Source organism: Ictalurus furcatus, chromosome 18 (assembly GCF_023375685.1).
Source record: "Ictalurus furcatus strain D&B chromosome 18, Billie_1.0, whole genome shotgun sequence".
NCBI lineage: Eukaryota > Metazoa > Chordata > Actinopteri > Siluriformes > Ictaluridae > Ictalurus > Ictalurus furcatus.
Window position 1 is genome coordinate 22207893 of NC_071272.1, and position 13264 is coordinate 22221156.

The 13264-nt window shown below is 40.5% G+C and overlaps 1 protein-coding gene across 4 annotated transcripts in view; it reads right to left on the bottom strand.

Moving 5' to 3' along the window:
* Positions 1 to 13264, bottom strand: part of sgcd (sarcoglycan, delta (dystrophin-associated glycoprotein)) — a 175480-nt gene that overhangs the window by 17248 nt on the left and 144968 nt on the right. For all 4 annotated transcript variants that reach the window (XM_053649149.1, XM_053649150.1, XM_053649147.1 and 1 more), the window contains exon 6: positions 1375 to 1447. In XM_053649149.1, the coding sequence (XP_053505124.1) occupies positions 1375 to 1447 (73 nt within the window). The remainder of the gene's footprint in view (positions 1 to 1374; positions 1448 to 13264) is intronic.

The window sequence follows — 13264 nt, forward strand, 5'->3', positions numbered from 1 at the left end:
GCTACACGGTGTGGTTAGCGCTGTAGCTATCCGTGAGCGTCTGAAGACGGATCATCCACCGGACCGCAGTGTAGAAGTTGAGGATGAGCGCTCCTGGGCCTACCGCGGTAAAATATTTCAGTACACTGGAGTAAACAAAGACTCGTAGAAAATGAGGCGTCTTCTTTACCTCTCTACACGCCATGAACTCCGTCTACGTTGAGCTAGTACGTTGAGCTAAGTTTCGTTCATGCTAACAGTAACTTACTGTTGGCACGATCTCGCCTGCAGATGGCGCTGCGGCGACGACGTGCACGGAGAGCCGGAGGGCGGGCGTGCACGAACCAGAGCGAGCACACGCTCTGGGATTGCGTATGAACTATGGTGACGTTGTGACTTTTGTTTACATTGGACACGTGTGCTTGTTTTGGTTTCTGTTCTGTCTCCTCCCTGTTTAGTTATTGGTGGATATTCGAGGGTGCGTCTCGATCCTTTCCAGATGCTTGAGTTAAAGTTTGATACGTGAGTTTGAAAGTTTGATTACAATGTTGAACTAGCTAACTCCGTTGTGTATGTGTTAGCCACCTGGATGCTAAGCGGTCGTATCGTGTGTTTGTTCCATGCTTTAAATCTAGTTTCATGTTGAAGACCTCGAGTATATCTCTTCCAGTTTAGACCGGGATTCCTGTTGAGTTCTGGTGTGTAAATAAAGACTTTCATCTGCAATTGCTTCCGTTTAGAGTCCGTACGTAACAACTGTATTTAGTTTTCTTTGCAATGCCAGGTTGGACGAGCTTCGATTCTAGCAGCTAATATAAATCGGCTGGGCGGGAAACATATTTTACTTCGGATGAATTCCTTACCAAGCTCCGTAGTGATAATCAGGCATGTGAGCAGCAAACTTACAGAGGTTGAATGATGTAATAAAGGTTATTTTCACATGAAAGCATGACATTAACTTCATTTCATCAGTCAGTTAAAACATTCCATTTAAAATTGCACACGTTTAAACTTTTCCCTGCTGGAAAACAACAACAATAGAAACTCTCGTCGTATTTGTAATGGTTTTAATGGGAATTATATTGGTTTTAATGCAAACACTAATGGCCCCTGTGGGTGTCTACTGGAAATTTTGTTGCCTTCTATTGGTGGCATGTTATGTCTAATGGATAGCATTAAAAACCAATGTCCTTAATACGTCCTACTACGTAATGGAAACCGTTTTGTAATGGTTTTAATGGTTAACAGCTGATGGTTTGTAATGGTATAACAGAAACCATTAGAATTTCTGTGATGGTTTCTATTGTCCACCCCAGCCGTCCCTAACGTTAGCCTTTCCTTTCATGCTTTCACGTCGTGTTCATTTTGACGTGTGAATTGAATAAAAACTCTTACCGCAGCTCTTTGAAGGGCTCTGCTCTGACGTGTGGCGTCTCCACCGAGTTACTGAAGACTGCACCCTCTGCCCCTGAAAGCACAAGGCGGAACACATTAGCTGTGGTTGATCAACATGCTAAAATCAATGGACATAATCTCCGTCATCGACTGTCGCGTGGTAAAACGATAACCTCGCCCACGTGCTACTCCTGAGCTGGCAGGTCAGGTGTTCCTGCCTCAACCTGGATCAATGCGTGTTCACTGATGTGTTACAGGCTCTCCTGTGAGCTTGGCTCATTAAACCGAACCTGACCTTTGATGAACAGTTATTCTAGAGCAAAGCTAAACCCGTTTATTTACTGCATACGGAAGGAACGAGAAGGTACATTGTTTTTCGACGTGGTGCCCCAGAGAGGCGAAGCATACCGCTAGCAGTGTACGGCTTTTTTCTTTCTTGCTTTTTTTTTTGTTGTTGTTGTTGATATAAAACACTTTTTTTTGGGACAGAAAAAATTCAATTAGAGTTTCAAAACTGCTGATGCGCCCTCCGTTATTTACAGTACAGAGATTTCCTTTAGGGATGCTCTTAAATTATTCCGCCGTCCAAAAAAAAAAAAAAAAAAAATATGCAAAGCTTGCTCAGGAGGGACAGATGTTTTTTTTTTGTTGTTGTTGTTTTTTTTTTTTGGAGTAATAACTTCAGGTGGGTCAGGTTTTCTCTCCAGATGCTAAATTAGAGAGCTCTAACGGTGGAACAAGGGAAGATTTCAAACCGTAGGGAGATCCCAACAGGGTCGTAATGCCAAGCTCTTGCTATTGTGGAACTTTTATACCACCAAGTAGACAGGGTTCAGATTAAAACATAGCACATAGGTAGAATGGGTAGATCTGTGTACCTTTGCATGCAGAGAGTCTAAGAAGTACGTCCGGTAATTAAGGTGCACGGTACGAGTGCCGGAGTGAGAACCTAGACGCTAGACACCTCAGTCTAATCGTAACTCCACAAGCTAGAACCGATAAAGAAGCAAACGCAAGAACCCGATCTTCTTTGACCAAGTAAGACCAAGTAAAATATCTTAGCTAGTGAGTATTGAGTATTTGCATGAGCATGCAGGAGAGAACTTTATTAACGTGTAAAGATCTAGAAACCAGGAAGATAGGTCTTTCAGGAGTAGCTAGCAATCTCCGTCCATATCCAACAGATCTCTAAAGCTGAATCTGACACTTCTCTCTGCCTGGAGTCTTCTCCTCCTGAGGTAAATAATGAGCTTTCCTCGGCTAGGATATTTGGCCTGTTTGAGCTGTGATGCTGCTCTCAGACACTCGTGGCGTTGCTGAAATCTCCTGATTGGCATATGGATAAAAATAGCGGTAGTCTCGTACGGGTTTCTCAATGCACTTCGCACAAACGTGCGCTTGATGTCACTTGAGCCTGGAGTCTTGAATCTCGAATAAGTCTCGAATCATTTTCAGGAACGCTATGGCTTTGAGGCCGTTGTTTTTGCACTCGGCGTTTACATCGAAGAACCGCGGATCGGTCGGTCAATTCCAGACGCCACGTTTGTGCAGGCGGGGTTTGCAAAAATGCTCGGCGTTTGCTGTTTCTCGGCTTCATTCTTTTTCAACTCTTAAGCCGCAAAGTACAGCGCTTTTTGGAAGCACGACTCGTCAGCCCGCAGGATAAGAAGATTCGAGCTAGGTACGAGATGTACGTTTTTCACAACCCCATTGTACTGTTGTGAACTCATTACAGTGCTCGAGTTGGATGAAACTTCTGGTTTTTATATATCGATAGCCGTTATAAACCTTAAAGCGAAAACAGGAAGCCGTGTGACAAATTGAACCCATTGCATTTCTTGAGACGCGGCGCCGAGGTGCCGGGGGTTCGGTTGACGCGAACCCCAGACCACTACCCCATCCCCCTCACCCCCCAACCAAGAGGACTAGGGATCAGTTCACGGGCTCACAAAACCACTTTCCCACTTAACCGATCAAACGATGATTAAAAATGACCGTAATCCTGCTGGAAGGTTTACCCTAATGCCCTTGCTCTGAATCGGCTCTTTTACGTGGCTGTTTTCTGTTCGATGTTTATGTAACGTTTCATGGAAGGAGTCTCCAAAGAGACGGCTGGTCAGGGAACATCTGTTTATAGCTGCTATAACGTAAGCGAGAACAGGAACTACCTTGAAACGGTAAAGTGTTAAAAGAGCCTAAAGCGTTGTTTATTAAATACATGAAAATTTCGCGCTCGTCGACGGTCGCATCTCGGTGGCGTAAGACGAATAACACGCTTCACGCCGTGCCGGGCTGTATCATGCCACCCCAGGTGTGGATTATTTTCAGGGAAGGAGCCCTATCAGAAGTTGCACAGTGTCTCTGTCTTCTCATATTAAAAAAAAAAATCATGTGCCTCCGTTATATCTCATACACTCTAATGGAGACCTTCTTTTTCCCTGCTCCTATTCCTATGTAGCAGTAAAAGGGCTAATCTGTAGCTGTGCTGTGCCAGCAGGATCTTCACACTCTTTCTCTCTCTCACACACACACACATCTGTGTGCTACAGTCACAGTTCAGAGATGCTAATCGTCGCCTCAGGGAATGAATCAAATGAATAAAGTGAACTTGTGTGCATTGCAGCATGGCCAGGGAAACAGTATTATGCCAGGGAAGAAGTTAGAAGGGAGTGAAGCGGCTTAAAAGAATTATACAAATGCTTTACTACGAGACAGGAAGTGATGACGTGTGTGTGTGTGTGTGTGTATATTTAATATATATGTCAGCTTGGCTTATGAGTTCTAATTAACTTCTCCATGAATTGTTCATCAACGTGCAATACTATTACAGGAGCAGCATGACAATGATTGCAGAGGCTGTCTGTCCATCACGACATGGTGTTGCAGTGGTGTAGTGCAAACTTATATTTCAGCTGAACAACAGCTCAATAAACCACCTGTGGAAGTGCAAATAAATCATTTCTGCCTCTCCTATTAAAAAGCGCACACCGTGAACAACGACTCGTCGTTTGATTTTTTTTTTTTTTTTTCCTCAAACAAATTCAATAAGCACTTCGTTCAAACAATACACCGGCGTTCCCGCCCGCCGACACGCGGTAATGTGGCTGCGATAAACGCACCATAAACAGATTGAACGTGTGATCGATAAAGCCATTTCAGTGGGTGGTTTTTTATTGTTTGTTTGTTTTGGGTTTTTTTCTTGTTTAATTTGAACATACTGGACTCGCCAGAAATTATTTCATCAATGCGTCCTCCGTAATGGCGCCCATGACCCCTTGCGTGTTCACGGACTTTGCTCCTGATCAATCGGGCGAGTTATGGGCCCCGAAGCCATATCCATCACCGGTGTTACAGGACCTCATAAACATTCACCTAATACCTTTTTATATTCTGGAGGCTGAAAAGACTGCGGCTACGACGGACACCGGGAGCTGAACTATGAATTAACGATGTCAGTTCTGCGGTGCGAAGCGCCGTTTGTCTCCGCTCGTGAGCCGTCATTGTAGCTACTGTATTGTGGTGTATTTATTTATTTATTTATTTATTTCTTCGCCAGGTGAAGAAGAAGAAGGACTGGCCAATGGGATTCCAGAGATGGATGGTTACGCTAACTGACTGTTAATTCAAACGTTTCATGAGGACGTCATGCGGTGAAAATCGATAAAGCTGTAACTGATGACTGATCCCGGTTCCTTTCCTTGCCATTGATTGAATGTTCGTAACTAATATTTAAATGTTAAAAGCGTTAAGATGGCACGGGGATCTCATCCTGAGCCCGGGTTATCGGCTGCGTCGGAGTTCCTCGTGTTCTCCACGTGCGTTCTTGGGTTTCTAAAGGGTTCGAAAGTTTTCCCTTTTCCGATTTGGATTAGAATTGGTGTCTCCGTAGCATGGATACCTGTTCGAACTTTTACAGATTAAATCTAAGCCTCGGATCCTAATCTTAATAGTAATCTCAAACGTTTACCCTTTAATATGCCGTGTTGTCCAATTAGATCAGGTGAGGTGAGGTGAGGTAAGGTAAGGAAAAATGTCCCACGAATAACTTATTATTATTATTATTATTTCAATCATGCTGTATGATTCAGAGTGCTAATCGCATGAGAGTCATTTCAGTCCATGTTTTTTTTTCTTTTTTTTTTTCAAGCCCTAAATAATTCTTAGCACAAAGATCTCGTTCCATTAGCTTAATACCAAAGACTGCATGTCATCCATTAGCTGCTGTATGCTGCGCTGTGGCAGGAGCGCAGCGCTGCAGGTGGCCAAATGAGGGGAAATTGCAGCTATCTGTCAGAATCCAGCACTGTGTAATTTCAGGCTAAAATCACACCAACTTGTGGCCAGCTTCCCAGAGGGCCTTTTACTCTCTCTGCAAGTGACTCTTTGTTTCAGGGCTAGAAGAGTGATTCAGTGTGTAAGAGTGCCGTGCTGTATGGCGTGATCTACTGGGTATTTACATGAGGTCAATGGCGCATGTACTCCAGTGAAGTGCTTAAAAAAGGCTGCTAAGTGCCCAAGACCAGCCCAAAAGGGCATTTACAAGTAGAGAGCCAAAATGGTGGCCTACTGAGAGGCTTTATTAGGTTGGATAGGCGTATGTTCTAGAAATGAAGAGGTATGAGTGTGTTATATTCTTAGGTTGCTGTCGTTTTCTCATAACAGGCTATCCAGGACCATCTGTACAACTCAGGTTCAGTGGGAACATCCTTGAGAAACGATACTTTTGAGCTTTTATTTTGGTGCATCGCTTAAAATTGAGACCTCCTTGTTGCAGATCATGACCCCGCTGGAAAACAACCCAAAACAATAGAAACCATTACAGAAATTCTAATGGTTTCCGCCACAAATACCATTAAAACCATTAACAAATGTACAGTAGTGTGTTTTGGGCCATATTCTATTAGGATTAAAATGGTTTGTATTGGTTTTCCACTAGACATGAACGTGCCACCAAAAGAACCCAACACATTACCAATAGAGACCCACAAGAACCATTATAGTTTCCATTCAAACCAATACAATTCCCATTAGAACCATTACAACCAATAGAATTTCTGTAATGGTTTCTGTTTTGTTTTTGTTTAGTTTCTCAGCAGGGAAAGGTCTCTTTTTATCCGCCATATCGAAACGGCTCAGTTTAGCCTCCAATCGAGATCATACAAGTAGAAATCTCATCAATTCATCATCTGCTCGGGTCTGTTAACGCTACACGGTCTAGTTAGCGCTGTAGCTGTCCGTGCGCGTCTGACGGTGGATAATCCACTACCTCGGTAAAACGTTTCAGTACGCTGGATACTCGTACAAAGGCTCGTATAAAACGAGGCGTCCCCTTTACGTCCTCGCTATATTACATTTAACTGTTAGCCTGTTCGCTTTGCTAATACCAGGTTAGACTAGCGTCGGTTCCAGTAGCTAACGTCAAACGGCTAGGCAGCAAGACAAACTCTAGCTAATGGTAAATATTGGTTTTAATATTTACAGATTATTTAAATACTTCTTATAATTCATAAACCTACATGGTTTAAGACATTTAAAAGTACTTGAGTACATTGATCACTCCATACTCCATAACTGAATAACATGTCTGCACATTATCTATGTCTACTGTCGCTTAGGTTTACCTTCTCAGTATGTTTTCCACCTCTGAGTGCAGTCTGCCTCACACACTCTCTCTCTCTCACACACACTCTCTCACTCACTCTCTCTCTCTCTCACACACAGAACAGAACCTTCCAGATAACATCATCTGCAGCAATGAGGCTATTTGTCACACTAACAGTGATCATGAGACTCTCTTCAGTTTGCAAGAGGGTTTATTTTCTGGAAGCGTCACACTCATGACCGTAGCCAGCAGTGTTGTACGTGTAATCTGTATTATAGTCTGCGAGTGTCATTGAATTGACCTTTTGGAAGAATCTCTGGCTACGATCAGCTTTAATGATGCCCATCTTTTACAGTGTTTTCCACTCGCCGTGAAGGAGCGAATGCCGTAAAGGCCAGGCTTCCTTAAGCTACTTTGGATAATTTGCGACTTGGGAATTTACCGTACGCCTGTGTAGGACTGAATTTATTTTCCCTCGGTTGTGTCCGTGCTGTAAATCTGCCGCTGAATAAGAGGGTTATTGGTTCGGCAGCGGTATAATAAAAATAAATAAATAAATAAATAAATAAATAAATAAATAAATAAAACTCCACAAAGGACCCATTGTTTGTCCTAAAAACCTTTTCCTCACGTACCACTTCACGGTCTCATTCAGCTACGTCTCGTATAGCTGTATCGGATAAACAACAACAAAAAAAAACAAAAAAAACAAACGAAACGGAAAACACATGAGCACGGTGCTGAGAATCTAATCTTGGAGACATGAGCGGCGCTCGACAGATTTATTCCAGTGCCGTCGAGTCCACGAGGAGAGACGCACAGGTAAAGCGATGATTTAAACATAACTCACTGACTTTTATAGACTCTCTCGATCATTTACTCACTGTGGTCACCTGACAGGAAGCCAATGGTCACTGGACACAGCGTATTTCCTATTCAGCCTTGATAAAACAGTGAAATGTGGTGACTTTATTTCTCCCATAAGGAAAACTCGTGGTCCGGTTCCTTAAATCACACACTCTTAAACTTTGACCTATTGAACTGTTTGCCACAGAAGGATGTTATAATATACGTTGTGCTAAGATGCTATAAGGATGATGATGATGATGATGATGATGTCACTATATATCACTACAGGTATTAAGACTCTTGGTTGGTTTACACTGATCTACAAAAAAAAAAAAATCACTTTAAAGAATTCCAGGGATTTTTACAGTAGATTATAATTTATGCTAACGTAATGAAATGCTTTCTGCGTCTGTCGTGACTTTTGCGTTGTTTTAATATACGTATAAATACGGTAACGCGTTACAATAACAGTACATAAATAATCATGCACTAATACCTGAATTAATACTTACTTAAATATTTACTGTTGTATAAGAGGAATAAAACACTTCGGGACATCCTGACGTTGGAAAATAATGTTTTATTCCCTATTAATTTCCTATTATTCATATCATTTTTAGTGCTTTATTGAGTGTGTGTTTTTTTTTAATTATTATTCATACTTTTATATTTCAGGTGTCACGTTCTTCTCATTAATCGGTACCTCCAGGATTTCGCAGAAAAGAACGGGAAATCAAGCAAACGCCGCAATATTCCGAGGAGTTTGCGATTATTCAAAATCTCCGCAGATTTTCCCGCAAATCTGGCCCGAGACGCGTCGTGTGACATCATCATCATCTTTAGCGTACAGCTAAAAACGTCGCGTTTACCAACAAACATCACTGTCAAAGAGTGCGCAGAACAATTCCGCGCAATCGCGGTTCCGTTAATTCGAGTAGTTTTCCGTTTAAAAAAGCTTAAAGAAAAAAAACCAAACTCTGCGATATTTAAAAAAAAGCCGCAGCTAAATCACTCATTTCGGCCGCAACGATCACACGGAAACTCGAAAAAAACCCAAAAAACTGATTGTGATCTTAAATGTCGTGAGTTTATATTATTCTTTAGTGTAATACATATTAATATGCCACATATCACTGATCTGTAGCTCTCCGCTCTATAGACAGACGTAACGTCTATCATACATCAGTACATATATCATTAAATATTTGAGTGCAAGCCAGGAAAGCTGTTAATAGCAAAGCATCATTATTATGAGGTCTGGTTTGAATTAGCGTGCACCACAGACAGTCAGTGAGATATAATTAAAACTAATCAATGAGCTTTAATTATCATTAGTGTATAAAAAAAAAAAAAAAAAAAAAAAAGGCGGGTAATATTATTACCATGTGGACTCCTCCTGACTGCGAGACATGTGAACATCCTCCAGCTTATTTCTCAACCTCCCCTGTCACAGGCCATTTTAATTACCGCAGTGGTACACCGCCTTGCATTCTCTCCATTTCACAAATTTCATTATCCCCCTCAACTGTCTTGTGGTGTAATTGATTATACTGTCTCTGCTCGGCCATGCCCAAGTATCCGCAGCCCACACGCACACAATCCACCAATCGTATGGACGACGCGGTAACCGTACGTATAACCTTAATCATTTTCATCTTATCCTTTCATATTCGACTTCCTAAATAACGATAGACATTACGAAGAAATCTAAAGCGTGGAAGGAAAGTAGAAGAGGTCACCGGTGTTTCTGCTGAGGGTACGTAGCTAATACAGTTAGCTTGCACTGCTAATTTGCTAACAAGGCTAGTTCGAAGCCTGGCGTTTAACATGGACATTTCAGACTGAAGTTTAATCTGTTTTTAGTGTGGTGTTTAATTTGTTTTTAAACTGTAGACTACATTTTACACACTACCATTTCTTCTCAGAGCTTAAACACTGAATGGATGGTTTAGAAAGAATTTTTTAAAACTTTTTTAAACAGCCTCTGGAACATACTTACCTTTCCTACTGAATGTATTGTATTTACAAAATATTTTTTTTCTTTTTAGTCAGTCGTAACGGAATAACAACCTGGGACTTCAAAGGAACTTTAAACGGTTAAATGAGCAAATCGGTCAATTATACTGTATGACGCACATTTTTCAATCCGATTCTGATGTTTTCTTGTATAATAATTGAATAAATGCGCGACATGTATCACGTGAATCTAGTGTATAATATCCCCTTTACGTGAATATATTTTCAGTCCATCAAAGTAAAATACATTTTTGTCATTTTTGCTTCCCAAAGTCTAAAAACATCAGGTGGTGCGACTGTCTGATCACAAATGCGGATTACGTAAGGCGTAATTTATGTATTTAGTCAAATAAACGATGATTTCTTTTAAAAAAAACAAACAAACATGATTTCATGAGGTAAAATAGAAGAGCTTAAAATGATTAAACTTTCTGAAAAAACTTCCATAAATTCTCATTTCTACAAATATCCCAGGGCATGACCAACAACAGCAACAACAAGAGACTTTTATTTTGGCATGCGTTTAGGAAAGAGTGGGCCGGGTATTGCATCAAGACAGAAGACTGCCCTTAATGCTGTGATCAGAAGCTCTTTCACAAATATTGGAGAAAAAAATTAGGTCATTTCTGAGTCATGGTTGGTCTGTTCAGTTTACCACATCAGGTGGTAAAACCCCAAGAAAACCATGTTATAAAAATGTGTAATAATTATAATAATAGTGAATCCTTTGGGGTTTTTTTTTTTAAATTACATACAGTATGCACATGATTTTACGTACAAATATTTATCTGGATGTCCAAGTAGAAATAATTTTAATAAAAAAGAGCCTGAAAAGTCAGATGGCACAACTACTATGTCATGTGGTGCAACCAGAGAAAACATGGATTTAACCAAATCCGTTTTGTGTAATTAGGTAACATTAGGTAACAGCTGTAAGTGCAGCTGCTTGTGGTGCTGTCATGTGGTGCAACCAGAGAAAACATGGATTTAACCAAATCCGTTTTGTGTAATTAGGTAACATTAGGTAACAGCTGTAAGTGCAGCTGCTTATGTAATGCATACGTGATTTTTTTTAAACGTTTTTTTCTGTCTTTTAATGAACAACTGGATTTTTTAAATATTTGAAATGTGGCAAAATGTGTATGAAACTATGAAACATTACAAAATCCATGTTTTCAAAACATTTATGCAATGCAGATACTAAAGAGAGTAATCTATGCACAATTTCTGTAACGGTAAATAACTTTAAACTATAATATTTCTCATAAACGCGTGGTCGCGCCACCTGACGTTTTCTCAGTGGTGAGATTTTGAACCAGTCATCCCTTCCGAGATGCTGTTCTTGTCTTCATAATAAATTTGATCATGCTTAAATGTGCTACTATTAAGAGAACAGTGTGAGCAAAGCTTAATACATCATTGAACTTGAGTACACATGCTAATTGCTTTGCCCTCTTTAAGCACAGATTGTTAAAATTAATGGAGAATAGAATTCTGTGCTGTACTCTAGCAGCGTGCAGTCTCCCACCACAGCGTCTGATACACACAAACATCTTATTTCAGCCAATCTCTGCAAATCTAATCTGCGATGCTGTCATTTATTTTAACCTTGTTACGATGGAAGCTAATCAATATCTTCAAATAGGAAGTAGTTTGGGATAAAAATGATGCCTTGCTTATTCAAAACGGCGTCTCGGAGGATATATGCATAAAAGTAATTGGGAGAAAAAAAACGCTGTCCTTTTTTATGAGGACGGTGGGTCTCACGAGGACGTGACTAAACTCTAATTCAGGCTGCTAAATAGTCTTCCACCTCTTATTATACCACTTATTAATTTTCATTTAGGTTACGACGGCGTGTACGGCGTTCTGGCCGACTTGCTTCTCTTTTCTCTGGCACAAATAAACTCCTCTGAGCTGTCAGTCGTTTTGGAGATCGAGCAAGTTCATCAAAGTTCTGATAAAAGACGATATTCTACCTCGTGTCTATAGACCCCTTTGGTGTTTGTGAACAAAATGCGATGCGTGCGCAGCCTGGTTGCAAAAAGACCCGAGTAGCCTAGCAACCTGATGCTACTTGCTCATAATCAGTCAAGAATTTTATTTCGGAATCAGTTTGAAGTTAGCTAAAAGGTCCTCCGCTTTTTATGATGGATTAGCGTTAAGACGGTGAAAGCTAATCGGCTAAACTGACACTTTCAAATGGTGTGACTCTAAAAGATCCTTACGTATCCGCGGCGTCCTGTCAGATGCTAAATGACGCTAAGCGGTGGACTAGCCTGCGATGACCGAACATGCTACACAGTACATACACATCTCATACAAACTCTGAGTGTTTATTTTAGATAGAAATCGAAGGTCTCTTGCTTCCAACTTTGTTGTTTTCAACACGTGCTGTTTCATGATTACATCTTAAACTCATTTAAAAATGTTAGCTAGCTAAATCTGATCGTTATAGGCAACTCCTCAGTATGAGCATGACCTAGCTGTGTAGTGTTATCTACCTTGTTTCTTGACGTACAGTCTAGGTGAGATATGTAGGATTGTTAAAGCAATATACTGTAAATTATGAATGTTGGATAACTAGCAAGCTAAGCCTGTTAAATTCTTAGCTAGCATGCTAGCTTGACTGATATGATAGTTAGCTACTTAGCTTAGATACAATCGGCCCTTCAAAGATGGGGACCAAGAGTTATTTTTATATCTGATGAAGCAATACAAAGAACCTTCTCTATCTGTTCCGTGTTGAGACATACGCATACGTATGACAGAGGGGTCAGGGTGGGGTAGGGGAGGGGATGGGACGGGACAGTTTTAGCGAATTGCTCCAAGTCGGTGTATATACAGAGCAGGCACTGTAACGCAAATGAACAACCGAGATCCTGGGAACGTGATACAAACTGCCCACGTACACGTTAAAGTTACAGCACAAGTACAGACCATCTTTCACAACTAATACGCTCTGTAATAATCAAAGCTAATTTTAATTTTAATTAAAATGTGCTTCTGTGTAATACGACACCGTTGGGAAGGACTGAACTAGAACATAATTGCTTTTTGAAAATATACTCGGCTCTGTGAATTTAGCTTGCCACCTTTACAAATAGCACACGAATATGCTTTATCGTTACTGTTGAAACAACCGTCTTAGACTTTTGAAGAGTCCACGAGAGGAAACTACTCTTTGCCTCGATTCTGTGATGTGTTTTAAGACTTTAATTCTGTACACTTATTATGATATTTAATATTTTAATTTTTATTATAGTCTTACATAGAGCTTGTAACTTCTCTCTCTCTCTCTCTCTCTATCTCTATATATATATATATATATATAATTATATGTATATAGAGCTTCTTCTCCTCGGTGTGATCTTATTACATTACATTTCATGTACGTGGTACAATCCGCCATTAAACATTACC